Consider the following 20,064-nt stretch of genomic DNA (forward strand, 5'->3'; position numbering starts at 1 on the left):
TGCACATTATTCACTCAGTTCGAAGCAAAGAAGGGTTTTCAGTGCTGCAACACAAGATTTATTCAGAGCAAGAGATGCCAACACCAGCATGATAAAAATTGTACAAACTGAACAAGTCAAATGAAAGTATCACATAGCAACTCATGACCTGAAACATACAGCTAAAATATCAACAGAACTCATGCCATGTGGTAAGAAAGTCTGCAAGTTAACAGAGAAAAAGGGGTGAAAGGAGAGAAAATGAATGTTGTATAAAAACCCCTTATCAATGCACTGCTCAAAAGAAAGTAATATTCTCAATAACCGATGATTTCACAAATATTCATATGGATTTCTTTTCTCATGTCACATGTTAGTGGTGAGATTCTCTATGTAAATAGTTACAGTTTAGCTTTTACATCTGATATTACAATATCTAGTCTATTGACTGTCTTTAAGTGGCAGAATTGTGCTTTAACTCCCATTTCTGTTAAGAATAACAGACGAAATAAAAAATACAAGCTGTCAGTCTATCTAATGCAGTAATTTACTGGCAGGAAGCTGCAGACACAAAGCTTTGGCCAGAGATGTGAAGTCAAGGAATGAGGCTTCGCGGTACAAGTCCAAACAAGAAACGTCTCTAAAGGAAAACTCCACCTGTTCAGAGTTTAGCATTTCCTTTTCCCTTTGTGTGAAAATGATGTCAAAAAGGTTTTCTGTGATTTAAAGTGATTAAACCTCTGAGAAATCAGGCCCTGGAATCAGGTGGTGTCATTTTTCTGTCCACTGACACATATTATCATCGATTCTTCAATTTAAAGTTAAGGAGGTGCAGTAGAATTGAGTTTAAAGATGATAATACATGGATAATGAATTCAACATGGTGTGGACAGTTTAAAATGTACATGAAGCCACATGAAAACTAACATTATGTTTTTATGTGGGATGGTCAATTGTTCTTCCGAATGAAAGCCTGTCAGTGTGGTTCTAGGTTTGGATCTAGGTTTGTCTTTTAAAACAGATTGAGTGTTTATACTGGAATGGAAGAGGTTAAAAGTGTAGGGGGGCAGAGGAGGAGTTTTCCTTTAAACAACAGATCCAGGTTTCTTTCAAACAGGAATCACCAGCACCAAGTCACAGTTTCCACAAACTCTCTGTACATTTTCTGCTTCGTTTACCACATGATAATACTTTGACATACTCCAGTAAAGTGCATGCATGATCCATGGTATTCAGAAAACACACTCCATCAGTACTGTGATTTCAGACTGAATGTCATCGTAAGGCCAATCCAGATCAAATACTCAGTTGGTAAAATCAGTGCACAGACACCGCGTTATGACTGCTGGCTCTGGTTTTCTTTTTCAAAGATTAAAAAAGCGCTGCTTGGTCATCATGTCATCTGGCATCTTGTCCCATTGTGGCTCAGACAATAAGATGCATGATTGGAAAGACATTTTCTACAGAACAAGTGCAATATACATTGACAGATGGGGACAATTGACCCTGTAAGTCCAGCGGAGCCATCAGCCTTTAGAAAGAAAAATCATATCTACAAATCGCTTCACCTGCCTCTTAATAAAAACATCAAAACATGGAAACAAAGGTGTCCCTGTGCAAAGTCGAACATGACAGAAACAAAGTCCTTTCACCCGCGTCAGATTTCTAAAACATGATTGTAGTAAAAGGTTTATACAAAACGCAGAACATTTATAGTTAGTAAAAAGACCTATCAGCTCTTTGCTAGTTTTATTCATAAGAAATTGCATATACCCAAATATTTTTTTTTCATAGATTGCATCCCATATCTAAACAAACAATTTTATATTTATTATACCAATATTGCTGACACGTTGTCCTATTAGCTAGTCAAGGTTGATGAATAAAATAAATTCAAAATGGCAGATTGTCTCCTCCATTTTCTGCAGCCATTGGTCTTTCTGCTTCGTTCTTCGCATGAACAAAGAAAAGCGACAGAAGAGGACAGTTTGAAACCAAACAACTCTGAAGGGGATGATGGGATTTGCACCAGTAAGTTTCCGTGTCATGATGTTTGAAATCTTCGTGCTTATAGCGTTGGTTCTTCTCATAATTTCAGCTAAAGATTTACAGTAATATCAGTGTCCACGCGGTCCACTGTCGAACATTACAAAAATCAAAGAATCTACATCTGTCGAACAACCTCCAGCCTTTCGGAGGGAGTGCTCCTCATGTTCCCCGTCGACGCTTTCTGCTCCCCGTTAAACCCGTGACGCCCAGTTTTTCGATGCATGTAAATTGCATTAAAATTAACAAAAAGATTCAAGCCTACAATAAATAAATACATACATATACACCAGAATGTGCATACATTAGCAGCTATAAACAGTACATCACATTATATTAGGTCATATGAAAATGTACAAAACGTGAATGTTCGTTTAAAACGTTTTCTCAAAGCAAGGCAACAACAATCCAAATAATAAAAAAGATACCCATGGAGTTGAGAGCATAACAGCAGAAGAAAGAAAGGAAGTATGGTAAATTACAGCAGCAAAAAACAACCCATTCCCCTCTTTATGACTTTTTTCTTTGTTGTTTTTGCTTTGCATTTGGCCTCAGTCAGGGCTAGACCTGGATGCCCTGAACAGCCTGTTTGATGTTCTCCAGCAGCGCCTTGTTCTCCGGGCTCTGGTACTGGTCCTGGTGGGTGTACATGTCTGTCAACGTACTCACATAAGTGTCAAAGTTCTGTTCATTCATTGGCTCCTGTGAGGGGAAAGAAAGCCATAAAGAGACAAACAGGGGTTAGAGCAGGTGTGTATGGGTGGAGTTTCTATAAAACACTGCGGGAAAGGTTTGGAAAACAGGCGGGGAGCAGGGGAGGAAGGGAACACCTTCAGGAAAGCATGTCTCTGTTACACAGTGAAATACTCCTACTCTCATACTCTCTACTTCAGCCTCTGAAGGTCTGCATAAGGCAACTGCAAACCATGCAAAACCAGGAGAGGGATGGTTAGCTGATGGGTGGATGGAAGGTTAATGTTCAGCATGTGGAGACAAAATACCAGGATGTTAAAAACTAATGGGAGGTTAATGGGCAGATGAAAGACACACACCTGGAAGTTCAACTTTGCTTAGCCGACTGGGAGTTTTGGTTCAAAGACTCTTTGGAGACGGAGCAGCCCTGGCTTTAGAAATAGTCCTACTGAGCTCAGCTTCAGTGGGTGAAGCAAACACACCCCAGTGTTTTTAAAGTAGATTTAAAATTCTTCAGGATGAAATAGAAATTTCTATTTGCATAAGAACATTTGGTGTAACTCAAGGCTCCATTTTAGGTCCATAGCCCATTGCTCCAATACAGGTTTGGCCTCTATGTATGGAGGTGATCACTGGCCTGAACTTAACATTAGGAGGCGCTTTAACAGGTGCTTTGACCTATAACCATATTTTAGCATTAACCCTAATCTTTACCTAACTTCAATGACACTGACAGACACAGATACTGAGGAAAACAAGAAAAAAAAACAAACACTGCAGATAGTTTTGCAGATTTGTGTATCGACGGCCCTCTGCTCTGGAGACAAACATTTCATTCTGTAAGTGCATCTTTTTTATTCTGAAAGTGTTTTTCTTCAGTTTGCATCAGACTAAATCTTCTCATTTTGTTGCAGATGCTTCTCAGTATTTTTATTATTTCTATTTATTTATTATTAATCCTACTGTTGAGGATACTGTTAATTTCCCAAAATACACAACAGGAACAGGAAGACTCTGGTTTATTTCTTTTGACACATTCATGTTTTTGTCACGTGTCACTTTCAGCAGAGCTGGGACTTGAGCTTGAGCTTCATATTTCTTGTTGACTGCCAAACAAATTCTGCTTTAACATTGTGAATTTCATTCGTATCATAATTCAGTTGAATTATTTGATTGAATATATCTGTCTACCAAAAAACTATGATTTCCTGACCAAGTTTTAGAGAACATTTCTCGAGCTCCGTTTTTCCTCTGGACATTTCCACTGGTAGGTTAGTGACTTACTGTCCCTACTGAAATGACTGAACTATCCTCCTGTACACTGCAGTATGAAGTGAGAGTTGTATTGTACGGACACCACAGTGGGCTAAAGGAGTTATAGGAAGGGGGGATGACAGTGCAGAAGAGAAGGATAATTGGATAAAGGATAAATGGATCTCTTACTCTGGGAGGCATCTGTAAACAGCAGTTATGCTTTACTGGGGCCTCTTTCTGTGGCAGCGGTCTCTACAGGAGAGGGTGTACAGAGAAGTCTATTAGCCCGCTAGACACACGGCGGCGGTCACAAGGCTTCAAACTACACCGAGCAAAAACACACCATGTCCGCCGTAACAAGTTATTTTAACTTTCCCATCTCTGATCTGATCAGAGAGAAAACACTGAAATAAAAACATGATGACGGGTAGAAAAGTAGACTACGTGACATCTCTAATTCAGACCCAACTCAGAAATTAATTCTACTGGGAAAAAGGGTTGAAAGAACTTTTGCCATTCTTTGCTCTTCGGACATGTTTTAATAGATACAGTATATCAGATATACCAACAGCTGCACCACCTTGGATCTGAGAATAAAGGCTCTGCAGGACGAACAGAACCTCAGAATTCAACCTAGAGAAGTTTCCAGCTTCTCTGAGGAAACCGTGTGCAGTTCAGAGCTCATGTCTGGGGGGATGAAGATGAAATTCCTTGTTAAGACGGACATTTTTCTTGCAGTGTCATATGAAGCGATCCCGCCCATGAATGAAGGAAGGGCAGGAAGCAGAGAGTCGAGGTATCAAACTCGGGTTCATTCTACCTTCAGAGAGAAATTATCCAATTAGCCCCAGGCTTCTTTCTACACCGAGACAACATGACGTCAAAACAGCCATGAGCAGTTCACTCAAACTGAAAAACCACGGGGCCGTTTCTTTATGTGAAACTCTGTGAGGCGTTGGAAAGCACAGAAAGAGCACAGCATGGACTGCTGGGAAAAAAAAACAAGGTGGCGAACAGAAAGAAGCAGATGAAGAAAAAAATCTGAGTGTCGCTACAGAAAAAGGCTGGAGGCGACTTTAACACCTCCCTGGATTCAAATCGTGAGCAGATGATCATTTCAAATCTTTACTGTCCCACAACAACATGTCAGGGTTTTAAACAAAGCAGGAATTTAGCACGTGATATCAAACAGGCATCCGACTGAAGCTACGAAAACCTAAAGGAGCTGATCTTTATTATTCTGCATCTATCTTAACCAATCATGTGGTCAATTATCTACTTTGTGATGCAAAATGCACCTAAAACAAGTCACTTTGGACTGGAAATGGTACATTTTCCCTATTTGTTTGTTTAAATGAATTTCAACACAAAGACATCATGTCTGCAAACTTGTCCCCCATGTGTGCACATTTAAGACTCAAGTAAATTACTCTCATTACATAATCTAACTTAGGTGCTCTGGTCTAATCTAATTCTACTGATAATAAAATTACTGATCTAATGCAGCCTCCTTCATAGAAATTCATTAGCATCTGAGGGGGCTTGTCTTTGTTTAGTGGGGGGGGGGCTGCTACCTCACAGCTATTCTCAGAATGAGCAGGTACTTAATTCGAAACAAAACTTAATGATTGACATTAAACAGAAACAAGTTCTTGAACTTGATAAATGTATTTGCTGCTGGTATGTGAGGATAATTGACTGAGATTCCTGAGGCAAAGCTTATGAGGCTATAGATTAAAATATTAAAAGTTCTATTTGAAACACAAGCCTTTAAAATCTTCACAGGTCGGTGTTGTACAGCTGCAGCCTCCTCTCTTACCATGTGTGGAAGCTGGATGTTAGCTAAGCTGTTGATGAGCGACTGGCTGAGGTTGGCCAGCTCGTGCAGCAGCGAGTCGTTCTGCTGCTCGATCACCTTGTTCTCCTCCTCGATGGACTTCAGGTTGGTCTCCATGGTGGTGATCTGCCAGACGAGCAAACCCATTATCAGGGGGTGTTTTTATGCCTTTAGCAGGTGGTGATTGTGGAGACATGACAGGAGAGAGATGCAGTGAAGGTCCCCAACCACATTCAAACCAGGGACACTGTGATTCATGGTTATTTTATTATTATTTATTATAACTTACAATTATTGGGCACATTTTTGATAACCCATCATCTGTTTAATAACCTGTTAGTGTGGAGTTAGTGTGTACATGCTACTCTCTTCATCAAAAAAACAAACACTTATAATGGCTTAGAGGAGTGTCCTGTTTGTGTAGAAACAGAGTCGTGTTTCTTTTTAAGCTGAGTTTTCATTTATTACGTAATTTGGCTTGTTTCTATTTTCTATGTATAAGGCGACATCATCCGCAAATAATCGATCTGAGAAATTCATGTCAAAGCCATTTTTTCTGAAACGTCATTATAGATGCTGTGAAACTTTGAGTTAGAGGATTTTCCTACTCCACCATGACAAACCCTTCGTACTAGGACCACTGCTGTCCCATATCAACATCATCTGCTCACTATTAATGTTTCAGTCAACAAACACACAGAAGCCATTTTACCTGTGTCCTCAGTTTTATCATATCTGACTCCACTTGATTGTTGGACTCATTCAGATCTTTGATTTCTTCATCCAGCTGCTTGATTTCTTCATCGTTTTCAATGCCTGAGAAAAAAAACCAACACCCATTAGCTATACCGCCTCTGCAGAAAACATGTTTCATCCACGTGTTTTATTACAGCCAAAGCAACATTGGTTGGTTTGTCTGTTTCACCTCAGCATGTGAAACAGACATTATCACTGGAGACTTCGAGACATTATGCATGAAATGAGGCTTTTTACAGTCAGTTTTAGGTCCAGTCATTTTATTCACTTAAGGTTTGGTCTTGTGTTTCTGAAGCTCTGACCTTTACTCGCTCTTTGCTTGATTGTCAACATCTCCACACCGCTCATCCTGGCCTTCTTCATGGCCGAGGTAGCACGAGGACAACCGGACAGACTGGAATCAAACACACACATTGATGAAATGTTGGCTGTGAGGGGTTATGAAAAGAGAGAATAGAAAGTAGGACATGAGTGTCAGTGATTGATATGATTTGGAGACTGGCTAGCGGGAAATAGACAAAGCTGAAACAGAGCGCCCACCTCCGATGGGTCAGGAAGCTCCCGCTGACGTGCCCCGAGCCGTCGCAGCCTGGGGTCGGGCAGGTCATGCCGTCTGTCTTACCAGATTTCCAGACAAACTGCGAGCCGTTGACATAGCTGTCCTTCTGCCTTTTCGCCGCCAGGGGGCAGCCTGAGGCGCTACGGTGGGAGGCGTACTTTCCCGTCACATGACCCTGTCCATCACAGCCTGGGACTGGACACCTGAGAGGAAGGACAAACACAGAGGTCTCACTTTGTGTGCTGTTCCAGGTACCAAACATGTCACCCCCAAACTGCAGCTACATAAAACAACCGCCCTGCTCGACCATGTTGGGGGCCCTCAGCTGTTTAATTAGCTGCTTGTGCTTCAGTTGGTCTCAGCAGATTTGAGCATGGTTTTAAATTCGTCTTTGAGCTCTGTTGCTGATTTTGGTTTTAGCTTACTGTTTGACAGTATAAATGCAAACTAGCACACTACCTAGCATGCTAACACTGTTTGCTAAATGAGCCTGATAGCATTAGCTAGCTCATGCTAACTTCTGATTTCAAAAGGATTTTAGGGATATGTCAAGCTTGAACTGGCCTTAGGTGGAATTATTAAGCAACAATAACATTGATTAAATAAACAGAAGTATAGACAACACATTGGTCATGACTGTACATCTGTCTGAGGCTGAGTCTGAGAACTGATTTTAGGACTGAGCTGGACCCAAGGAAGGAAATCAATCCCACATCTCCTTGTTACTGGGCTAAAACATAAAACACATCCAGGGCAGTCCTTTAAAATTAATTATCCATCACAGATGTGTTCAGGACTCGTGAATCACAGTCACGACTCACCTACACCCCCCTCCTCCCCTCTGAGGCCTCCAGGCCACAGCAGTGGAACCATGAGAAGGATAAACACCGCTCGCTCTGTGGATGACACCTCCTCAGCTTCCAGACACTCAGCCCTGCCTCCAGCATCTCAAAACGTCCTTCGCACTGACATTTGGACTAATTAGAATGAGCCGAGTGTTGGCGGGCCGCTCCCCAGCCGCGCTCAGGTTAAGCTTAATTATGATTCCACTGTTAATGATGATGGTGGATGGAACAGAGGTGGCAGCAACAGCTGGCTGCAGACGGACACCGGCTGAACTTTAGATTATTCACAAGGTCGTATTGGTTTAACGTTATGGCTCTGCTTGAGCAAAAATGTCAGACGCTTACTAGTGCTAACCTTTACTGGTCCTGGCCTGCTGGGAGTGGGAGGGGAAGTGGAGGACTGACCACATCTCCAATCTAAAACATTCCTTCCTAAAGTCAGAAAGGTTAGCGTGCACAGGCGGCATTTTAAGAGACGGTAGATGATGACACTCACACACAGATGTGTCTGAACACATGTGCAGCACAGTGTTCTTGTTTTTATCAAGTCCAGTCATTTTGGACCACAATACAATAAACTCAGGGAGTGAAATTTACTGCAAAATTGTATTGTTTGTTGTTAGGATTGGTTGTTCTACACTATCTCCCCTGTCACTTGTCTGGCTCTGAACCGAAGCCGTATACCTTCTGAGAAACCTTACTTGATTGGCTCCTGGTCCTCCTTGTCTTCTTTGCTGTGGAGGATTTTGATGCCGCTCTTCTTGGCTCGTGGACATCCGGACAGACTGCAGGGCAGAAGACAAATCAACAAAAACGTCCAGGTACAGCGAGGTACTAAGTGTGTTGGCTGAAGGTGCATTGCTCCTGTACCTCCTGTGGGAGGCGTAGTTTCCAGTGATGTGTCCTGAGCCGTCACACCCGGGGGTCGGACACCTGAGGCACAAACAGCGCGATTAAATCACATGTGACGGTCGTGTGACTGAACACAGCAAGAAAACAGCATAAAGGATTTCAGATGTTGGGCTCCACCACGGTTTCTTCATTTGGACTCGGTCTGAGTCCCCCGGCCCTGATCTCAGCCGTGCTCAGTTATATTGACTTTGCAGACTCACTTGAGCTCTTGTGCGTTGGTCGTCATCATCCCGCGGATGTTCTTGTCAGCCAGCTGGCAACTCGACAACCTGAAGGAAGAAGGGAGAAGCTCTTACATTCACCATTCAACATAAACAAAGCAGAGACTGTTTTTTTTACTCTTTTTATTACGCTGATGTAAAAACCTGCATTTATTTGCCTCGACAGAAAACACAAAGTGATTCAAGTGAGGCACATTTCAATAGATCCTCCTTTGCAGAAACACTTCTATCGAGAAGAGGTTTTTGTTTCTGCACATCCCAAGTGTTTCTGCAGAAGCTGTAGTTTTTAAATACATCAAATATCAACTAATTCATCTTTGTTACAGAGCGAGAGCTGTGGATTTCTATCATCTAAGTAAACATAACGAGCTGTGTGGATACTGATTTACAGCTGATTTATGTCTGAGCAGCAGGTGAGACGTTGGACTCAGTCTTACGTGATGAGCTCCTTCTTGCTCTCCTTGCAGGGGGGGTATTTGTGGTGCTTGGGGCTGGGCATGGTCACCTCGGCCTGGTAACGCTGCTCATCCAGCAGCTCCTGGAAGGGATCCAGCTCGTCGCTCTGGTGTAAGGACGAGAAATAAGCCGACTACAATGCGTCACTACAAGTCCTCTGGTACCACATCTACACAAATGTTCTATATTTGAGACACAACAGGTCAAGTGCTTTTTACTGCAGTTTTTATGAATCTGTCCATTCCCTGTTAATTATACACCAATAAAACAGGTTCATGATTCTTGTCTTGGCTTGATGACATGACTGAAAACCTTATTGCTGCCAGTTCAACAGGACATGCAGATAAAGTTTACTGGTACTTTCATCACTTCAAATAATTTGTCTTTCACATGTAGCATCTAGAAAAATAAAGTGGAGGTTTGACTTTTTCTTTATCTTATTTCATTTTTCAAATGTAAATGAATAGAAAATCATCGATTACGTCAAAACACACGGTAAAGTTTCAGTGACATACAGTAGATGTGCACCAGTTAACCAGCGCTAACTCTCTCTGCACCAGTTCACTAAGAGCTGTTGTGGCTGTGAGCGCTGCAGTCTGCTCTGCAGTCTACACATCACACCTCCTCAGTCAGGAGCTGAAATCGTTCAGGACTGTCTGGAGAAAATCCCATCAGCCGCCGAGCTCCAGGCTCCGGCCTCCTCTGCAATGTCGTGCTTCATTAACAAACTCAATTACTCTCCTGATTAAAACCTTTCACTTCAGCGCGCTAAATCCAACACGGCAAATGTAGCAATTTGCTGCATGGATTGCTCTGTGTGATATCAGATCTGTGAGGGTTTAAAGCGTGCAGATGATCTATCATGTTTTACTTATGTATTAGCAGTGTAATTCACCATTTAAATGCACTGTGCTGGAGCTCCTGAAGCGTTTACTCAGAGCTGCAGAGTCTGAGCTGACGCAGTGCTGCTCCCGACCACACGGGGGCGCACTCAGCCTGCTGGAAAGTCCATGTGCATCCACCCTCACAAGCCAGCGTTACTTCTCAAACTTTGAATTGAACTTTGGACGTAGGTGAAAGAATTAAACCCATTTATATCAGATTTCTTTTACCCTAAAACTGCTCTCAACTTTCAGACAGAGCCAGAAGAATTGAAGCAAAAATCAGCAGCACAAACGTCCTTTCACAAACCCACATTCCAGTCTGTGTGAAAAGGACAAACGGTGATCCAAATTTTGCAAAATTCAATTTACTATACGTCACGGCCCAACTTGTGAAGCCTTCAGCGCCCCACACGTGGTTTCCCACAGAGGAACCATCAGCCGGGCTGATATCAGCTGTGACGCACAGCTACACACACGTAACCAATATAAATATATAGCATCAACAGACATGTTGCATTGAGCTTCGTTTCTGAGCGTTGTTCCTGTTCCTGCTCAGCACACACAATTAATTATGTATTCACTTGAGAGCTGCTCTTCAGGTTACTCATTCACTTCACCGTAAGTAGGAGTAGGTCTTCAGAATAATGTGTCTTATTCTTCACACTTAGGGAAGAACAGCTTCCCTCCTGTTTCTACAGTGTTTTGAAGAGTGTTTCTCGTAAATGAGATAAATACAGACACAGACCCACGAGAAGAATTAGCTGCGTGCTGACAAACTGTCGCTCAGGTCGTTTTATTCCACGTCTCTTATTTCCCTCAGAATTAAGTAAACTTATCCTTCACGGCGTCTTTGTGTCTAGTTGTGTTGTTTTATTTGGATGTTTGCGGTGTCGAACTATTTCCATTTAGTGGCTCCAGGGTGAGAAGAAAACAACAGAAACTGTACGCTGATTTACAATTTTGGCAAGCACCATCGTGTGCGGTCTTCATGCCTTTAGTGAAGCTGTACATAATCACATACTGGACCTTTCCAAACTCACAAAATTCACTCTTATGTATGTAAAGTGATGCAAAAATTATGCGCACCACCAGCAACCAGCAGAACAACGCCCTCGCAAAGTAAGTCCAACATTTCTCTATGGTGCTTTCTGCTTTGCACCAAGGGACGAGCATCCTTTCAAACAGCTTATAAACTGTAATCGTCTCTTAATCTATTCACAAACTCTTTAATATAAACTCTGGGTTCCTTAAATCTCTCAATTTCATGCTTCAAATTATCCCTACTTTGCATGGTTAGGGGACGGGCTGCCAAAATATACCTTCAATTAAGTCATAAGAATAAGAGCAGAGTGAGGAGCGTGAGCAACATTTGGAGCTTCAGTCTGGTTGAAAATTGATTTCAATTTGATCCGTTAATGTTATGTATTCAATACGAAGCTCATCTCAATGTTCATGAATGAACAGAACAGAGGTAGCATTCAGGTTTCCTTCCAATGTGGACTCACTGAGACTGATCTTTTAAACAAGAATCCTATAAACTCCCAACTATAAGCTGTAAAATAAACGTGTCCGAGCACTAAACACACAGTAAACTGTAAATCGTCGTCTCCTCCTTAAATTAAAGCTGGAAGCTGTGCAGACCCTAAACTCTCAGTGTCAGTCCTGCTCTGGAAACTGTACATTCATCCAGCGCCTCCAGGGATTCTGGGAAGTGTAAATGTTTGACAGTAACTGTAGTGTCAATGATGTCTCTGCAGACTGAGGAGCTCAGTAAACTTTAAACTTTGCTTTTAGTTTCAATTCTCAACTGCATCTATGGACTTTCATTGTGCCTCGTTTTAATCAACCGAGCTTTATTTTGTGGGTCATTAAATTCCTTATAATTTGCTGATAATTTCCTGGAGAGTACTATGTAATCTGGCCCTAATTATACGTAAAACAGACATTAATCAACAGGTAAACCTTCATTTCATTAACCACAATTGATTGCTATCATAACTTAAGTCTTTCAGTCGGTGCACAGCACATCCACATGAAAAAACGTGTCTTTGGACAAGTCTAAAAAATCGAAATAAAGTTTCCTGGTAATCAATAGATAATCCATGAATATTTACTTGGAGCAAAACCAGCCACTGCTTTTTTGACACAGCTAACTAAGCTGTCTAAGTAATTAACACCAACTTATATAGTTCTTTCAATGAAGTTTCAAGAAATAATTAGTAAATTATTAGGAAATCAATGATCCGTAAAATAAAGACTTTCTGCTTAATCCAAAACTGTCACACTCAAAACTTTTGCCAAATCTGCAAATGAACGTCTGCCACCTTCACGTTCTTTGTGCATCCAGCTCATTTTCTTCTTTTCATAAACTCTGGTGACTGTAAGCAGCTGTTTTCACTACATGGACATACAAACACACGGTTTGTAAACACTAACTGTAATCCTCAGTTTTAGACCATGACTCTTTCAGGTTAACCTGTAAACTCTACGTGCACAGTGACCTAGACCTTCCCGGTACCTCTTTGTGGTCCTGCTCTTCTCCCAGCCGTTTGATCTTGGTGTAGTCGGCCAAGTCCCAGCAGTCGGTGTCGCTCAGCTGGTAGCAGCGGCTGCTGAGCAGAGCCTGCCGCTGGGGCGACATCGGCTGCAGGGGGGTCAACACCGTCCCGCTGCCCTCCGGACCGCCGGGCTGACCGGCCACATCCACGGCACCGCTGTCATCCAGATCGCCGACTGGACTCTGATGAACACAGACACAGGGAAACCGCATGAGGTGCTGGATGAAGGTAAAGTGGTTTAAGTGTCCCAGCAGCAACATCACATCTTCTCAGAAACAGGGATGTGTGAAATAGGTCAGTGCTCATATTCGTACCAACACACTCAGATTAACTAACATGAAAGCACCAAGGGAAAGTCTTTATGTTGTAACGACTCTGGTTTGACTGCTGAGAAACCTGGACACATGTGAAACAGAGACACCCACATTCAATCCAGATCATCTAAACGACTTCAACTAAGATTCAGTCCTTTTCTTTTCTTCGGGATAAATTTCACTAACAACCTGCCCAACTTCTTTTTAGTGTCTGTTCCCAGACCAACAAATATATGGCTGGGTCTGATGTTGTATTATTAAAATTATTAAAAATGAAACTAATTCCAGTTGTAATAAAGTGAGTCGATCTTCTATAATGTTGTTTTGAATACTTTGTTCCGTGTGTTAGACAGTAAATCCTAAACAAATTCTGATGATTATCATAGCATTTGTTTTTTCCACTCCAGCCCCTCTGTGTGAAAACGAGGCATGGAGGCAGGTGTCAGGTGTTCGTGCACCGTGCCTCACATTACCTGTGTCAGCAGGTCCTGGGGTTTCCCTCCCAGAGCGTGCGGGAGCTCCCGGCACCTTGTCGACAGGTTGAGGATGGCCGTGGCCGCCATGTGGGCCGCCTCCATGTCGTGGGTGTAATCGAAGCTGCTCTTACTGCAGGTGCTGCTGGCGCTGCTCCCTCCTCCACCTCCTCCACCACCTCCCGGTCCTCCTCCTCCACCTCCTCCACAGCTCAGGCTGCTGCTGCTGCTGGGAGCGTAGCTGCTGGTCGTACTGCTCGCCGGGCTCGACGTCTTGCAGTAGCGCTTCGCTGCAGGGATGCACACACGTATGGCTGATTAGTTAGAGTGATGCTGGCCTTTGGCCAAACTGTGCAGCAGATGGTTTTTACAGAGGATCTAAAATTACAAAAAGAAGCTTGGCTGCTTTTTTAGATGCAAAACAAAAGAGAGAGAGTGATGAGGGGAAAGAGAAACATCCATCCATCATCTAGACCCCCTTATCCCTATCCCTAACCAGGGTCCCAGGGACCTGCTGGAGCCTATCCCAGCTCTCTTTGGGTGAAAGGCAGGGGTCCACCCTGGACAGGTCCCCAGTCCATCACAGGGCCACATAGAGACAAACAACCTCACACACTCACACTCACTCCTATGGGCAATTTAGAGTCACCAATCAACCTGACATACATGTTTTTGGACTGTGGGAGGAAACCAGAGGACCTGGAGAAAACCCACACAAGCACAGGGAGAACATGCACACTCCACACAGAAAGGCCCCTGATGGGTTTCAGACCAGGAACCTTCTTGATGTGAGGCAACAGTGCTGACCACTAACACACCGTGCTGCCTTATGACAGAGAAACTTATTTCTCTATATTTGTGTTCCTTTCAACAAATCTCATAAACAAACAGTTAATATGCTCTAATAACATGTACAGTGAATCTATTGTGTCCAAAAACTATTTAAACACAAAACACATTAGAATCAGATGGATCCAACAAAATAAGTCTGATCATCAAACTTTACTGATCCCTGGTGGGAAATTACCAAGATACCCAGCGGTATATAAAGTACTTCAAATTAGAAGTATATAAGGTAGTTAACGTCAGCTACCCAGCGGTATATAAAGTACTTCAAATTAGAAGTATATAAGGTAGTTAACGTCAGCTACCCAGCGGTATATAAAGTACTTCAAATTAGAAGTATATAAGGTAGTTAACGTCAGCTACCCAGCGGTATATAAAGTACTTCAAATTAGAAGTATATAAGGTAGTTAACGTCAGCTACCCAGCGGTATATAAAGTACTTCAAATTAGAAGTATATAAGGTAGTTAACGTCAGCTACCCAGCGGTATATAAAGTACTTCAAATTAGAAGTATATAAGGTAGTTAACGTCAGCTACCCAGCGGTATGGAAAGTACTTCAAATTAGAAGTATATAAGGTAGTTAACGTCAGCTACACAGCGGTATATAAAGTACTTCAAATTAGAAGTATATAAGGTAGTTAACGTCAGCTACCCAGCGGTATATAAAGTACTTCAAATTAGAAGTATATAAGGTAGTTAACGTCAGCTACCCAGCGGTATATAAAGTACTTCAAATTAGAAGTATATAAGGTAGTTAACGTCAGCTACCCAGCGGTATATAAAGTACTTCAAATTAGAAGTATATAAGGTAGTTAACGTCAGCTACCCAGCGGTATATGAAGTACTTCAAATTAGAAGTATATAAGGTAGTTAATGTCAGCTACCCAGGGGTATATAAAGTACTTCAAATTAGAAGTATATAAGGTAGTTAACGTCAGCTACCCAGCGGTATATAAAGTACTTCAAATTAGAAGTATATAAGGTAGTTAACGTCAGCTACACAGCGGTATATAAAGTACTTCAAATTAGAAGTATATAAGGTAGTTAACGTCAGCTACCCAGCGGTATATAAAGTACTTCAAATTAGAAGTATATAAGGTAGTTAACGTCAGCTACCCAGCGGTATGGAAAGTACTTCAAATTAGAAGTATATAAGGTAGTTAACGTCAGCTACCCAGCGGTATATAAAGTACTTCAAATTAGAAGTAAGAGGACTTGGAACCGAGGATTTTTACTCTGTGGTATTTCTAGTATTACTGCAGTAAAGGATTTCAGTACTTCTGCCACCACTGGTCCTGTTGTCTCAAATGCTCAAATGCAGATTAATCCGCCGCAGAAATTAGTTCCCAACCAATCATTGCACTATTTCCTCCGGTTTGAGTAATGTGATAAAAATGATAATGAGCAGCTGTTACTGAGCCTTTCTTATCCTGACTGATTCCATCCTGCTGCTGTAAATATGTCCAGTTTCCATTTGTCTCCAAAAACGAAGCATTTTCAAAATACTCTCCAGAATGTATGAATCCTAAAACGCTGGCTTGGTGATTTGGTTTGTCTGGGGGAAAAGAAGACAAATAAAACATTTTGCTCTTTTTCCTCAGTTCATTTCCATAGTGCTGGTTTGTTATGGGCACAGTTCTCTACAGAAACACCCTGGAAACACTGGACACATTTTTATAGATAACAGAGCTTAGTCCAGACCCAGTCCAAGCCTGGATCCAACCCTCTGAATCACCAATCACATCTTCAAACACGTCTGGTGTTGTGCTCAATAACATCTGGTTAGAAAAACAACTGACTGAACGGATGAGACCGACACAAGCAGACTAACAACACGTCTTACAGTGACATAACAAACACTAAGCTGCTCCTGACATCCGCTAACGTGGCCTCTGTGTCACCTGAAAAGGCTGGATGCTACTGATTGGTTAGTGCGAGACTGGCAACTCCAAAACCTGATCACATTATGTAGGAGGGATTTATAATGAAGTGAAAAGGAGCCTGCAATTCATTACGATTATGAGGCCAGTAAACCCTCACTAGAGCGCCTAATGTGTGTTAATGCACGGCTGAAAATAGTCCCCACTGTTTCCTCCTGTTTCAGGAAATCACTGAGCCTTTTTAAAAAAATCTAAATATTCAGAGAATTACTTATTTGATTTGTTTCTATGTTTGAACCGTATCAGGGAGACATATTGTTGGTTTGGGTCAGCTCACGAGAGTTTGTGTCAATAGGAAAAACATGAGAGAGGTTCAGAAGCAGAAGAAGACAAAAGTGAAGAGAGAGGAAGAGAAACAGAAGAAGAAGAAACTGAGAGACCTAGAGATTTTATAATTGTGAGATGGTTGAGCTGGGCTCAGCCAGCTAGTGAAGCTGATGAAGGGCAGGGTGGTGGAGCGGAGGGAGGGAGTCGTGATGGAGGAGAGTGCAGACACCTCGTCTAAAAACCTCCCTCCTGCCTGCGTCTCACTAATGGCTCCCAGCCAAAGAATCAGGGCTCGCCTCCATTATCTCTCTCCTGTTTCACAATCCCTCCATCTGCACCTCCTCCCTCCCTCCGTCGCTCCATCCCTCCATCCTCAGCTCAGAGGAGGCTGGCTCTTAGCTTGCCATTTCCATAACTGTGCTCTGCTTTCACTCCAGCCATGTGGAGAGGCGGAAAACACTGGCGTTTTCAGTGCTATAACAAAGAGAATGTGTGTGTGTGTGTGTGTTATGTTTTTAGTGTCAAGTACAAAATGTTCTCCCCAGAAAAGGAAAATGAATAGAAATCCCTCAAAGAGACAGTCACTTTCCGTCCATCCATTTTTATGCTCATTTTATTTTTACTTTTAACAAAAATTCAGAATGAAAACATCCTGAAATCAATAAAATGTTTATAAAATGTTGAAGAAAGTAGAAAAATGTGCACATGGATTATCAGGAAAATGGGATGCAGACTGAATTGTCACTGTAGCTACAGTCTCTGTGTCCCTGCAAGCTTTGGTGTAAACTACGGATGCCTGGTTGGGACAAACTGCCCAGTCCAAAGCCAGTGTCAGCTGACCAAGGACTAAGTGTGTCTGGTTCCTGCTAATGTGACACAAAGCTCCAGTTCCTCCAATCAGAAAAGACCATGACCATGCTAGGTGGCTAACGCTACCAAAACCAACAGGTTAGCTTTAGATGCTAACACGTCATGACCAGCTGGAGGGTGTGTGTTTATTTTAATTACCATCGTATCCCTTTGGGGAGGTGTCTCTCCCATGGTGGGACTTGGTGGTCGGGCCTCTCTTTCCGTAGCCGCCATGCTGACCGTCATAGCCGCCATAGTCATAGCTGGTCTTGGAGTATTTCTCCAGCTCCTTGGCCAGGTTGGACCGTGGCGTGCTGGTGGGAACGTTGTTCTTGTAGCCGTACTGAGGGATCTCCAGCTGCTTGACGAAACACATCGGCCTGAAAAGTGACCAGAGGGAAAAGGGGCTGGGTTGGTGTGTGGGGATGTGACTGCACCACTGAGCCTCCCTGATTTAAGCCAAATACAGCTGAACCTTTTTCAGAAGCAAAACTGACAATACAAGGTTGTTTGTGCATTAACATGAGCCTGAAATGTGACACTCAGCATCCAGTATAAACAGGAAACAAATCAACAACTAAACAAAGCAGCGGTTCAGCCAGTGGCTGCAGATGGAGATTGTTTGGAATCACTTCAGTGCAGCATTGAGCTGAACTCACACGTGTCAAGTGAAGGTTTTCAGACTTGACTCACATTTGGCAAAGAAACATACAACCCTGAATCTAGATTTTATTTAAATTCTTTAATCTGGTTTATTTGCTAATGATCTGAGTCCTGAGTTCATTAAAATTAATCCTGGTATCCAGGGTTTCACCGCCCCACCTGGGTTTGACAGTGTACCTGACCTGGCTGCTTCTGTCACTTCCCAAAACCAAGATGACAATGAACAATGACAAGGTGGACTTTGTTTACGTCCGTCTACGTTCAGATTTCGGTGCAGCATCCAGACCAGTGCACCATCTTTGTATGATAATCAGGAGTTTTATCATTTTAAAGTTGCTGTGTGACTCAGGGAGGGCACCTGAGGACGCGGTCTGACGTCTGATTGGTCTTGCTGCTGCTGCTGTCAGTCGAGTGACTCTTCTCGTGGACCTTCGCCATCTTCTCTGCAGCAGCGATGGGACAGCCGGACAGACTGGGGGGGGGGGGGGACAACAGCATAGAGCTTGGTTACTTACTGCACCCCACACACACACACACACACACAGACACACACACACACACGCACAGCATCTGGGGCTGAGTGAAGAAAGGTTCATCTGTCAGTACCAGCAGTTCAGAATGAATTATGGATTTAAAGTGGCCTACTTTATCATGACTGGTTGACTGACTGATGATTCTGACAATGCTGCTGGCTGACTGGTTTACTGCGTGGTACTGACTGACTGGTTACTGCCTGACTGGTTTACTGGCTACATCGTGATGGTTTATAGTCTTGGGTGTCACTGGTGTACCAATGAACTGGTTTAATGACTAGGGACCTGGTTTATTGACTGATGATTTGACTGGATTACTGACTAGTTTACTGATTAGTTTACAGACTGATTTGTTGACTCAGACTAAGGCTGGTGCTGCTTTACTGACTGACTGGCTGACTGCATTACTAAATGACTGATTGGTTCGCTGAGGATTTGACAGACTGGTTTACAGGCTGATGGAGTAACTAGTTTTCTTGTGTGCTGGTCTATTAGATGACACATGACATGACTGCTAGTTATTTTCTTTACTTACTGACTGTTTTGCCCTGCAGAGTAAAATTGACTAGTTCACCAACAGGTGAACAACTGACTGGTTTACTAGTTCAGTGACTGACTGATTTCCGGCTATTGACCAGGCTGTTTATTTACAGGGTTTCTGACTGAATAACTGCATAGTGACTCATTCCTCTCTAACTGGCTTGGCACTGGTCTCCCATTTTACTGAATGCCTGTTTACTGACTGGTTTACTGACAGCTCATCTGGTTTATTTTGTTCTTGTCTAGTCTCTTTCGGTTTTTTCTGCAAAGACAGTTTCTGTTGAAGTTCCACTCATTTAGCAGCTGACTTGGTGCTACTGTACCTGACGTTTCCCACTAATGACTCCTGAGATGTGGCTGTTGGTTTTCGTACCGACGCTCTTTTCGACTGATTGTTTCATAGTATTTCTGTTGTTTTACTTCTGTGGCTTCCTAGATAAAATTAGTGTTGAGCGGACGGACGTAGAGTTGATGAGTGACTGACGTGTTTCTTCTGTCTCAGCTACATCACAGTTTGGATTCAAAACTAAAACGTCCTGCCCCCGAATGGGAAATTCCTAATTACTCCATATGAACAGTCATAACAGACACGCAGTGCACAGGCATTTTACAGGAGGATGGTGTGAGCGTGCGACCGA

At 42.6% G+C, this 20,064-nt stretch overlaps 1 protein-coding gene across 3 annotated transcripts in view; it reads right to left on the minus strand.

The window, feature by feature from the left end:
• Nucleotides 1–45: 45 nt before the first annotated feature.
• myt1la (myelin transcription factor 1-like, a) overlaps nt 46–20,064 on the minus strand; it is a 70,987-nt gene continuing 50,968 nt past the window's right edge. For 2 of the 3 annotated variants that reach the window (XM_026318512.1, XM_026318510.1), the window contains 14 exons: nt 18,712–18,825; nt 17,850–18,070; nt 13,788–14,077; nt 12,961–13,182; nt 9,540–9,691; nt 9,082–9,150; nt 8,840–8,902; nt 8,671–8,754; nt 7,106–7,327; nt 6,868–6,959; nt 6,522–6,625; nt 5,792–5,935; nt 4,162–4,224; nt 2,587–2,727 (listed from right to left, as the gene is read on the minus strand). In XM_026318512.1, coding sequence (XP_026174297.1) covers nt 2,587–2,727; nt 4,162–4,224; nt 5,792–5,935; nt 6,522–6,625; nt 6,868–6,959; nt 7,106–7,327; nt 8,671–8,754; nt 8,840–8,902; nt 9,082–9,150; nt 9,540–9,691; nt 12,961–13,182; nt 13,788–14,077; nt 17,850–18,070; nt 18,712–18,825 — 1,981 coding nt within the window. Of the gene's footprint in view, nt 2,728–4,161; nt 4,225–5,791; nt 5,936–6,521; nt 6,626–6,867; nt 6,960–7,105; nt 7,328–8,670; nt 8,755–8,839; nt 8,903–9,081; nt 9,151–9,539; nt 9,692–12,960; nt 13,183–13,787; nt 14,078–17,849; nt 18,071–18,711; nt 18,826–20,064 lie in introns of all 3 variants that reach the window. The other variant, XM_026318513.1, reaches the window with a different exon arrangement.

Source organism: Mastacembelus armatus, chromosome 24 (assembly GCF_900324485.2).
Source record: "Mastacembelus armatus chromosome 24, fMasArm1.2, whole genome shotgun sequence".
Lineage (NCBI taxonomy): Eukaryota > Metazoa > Chordata > Actinopteri > Synbranchiformes > Mastacembelidae > Mastacembelus > Mastacembelus armatus.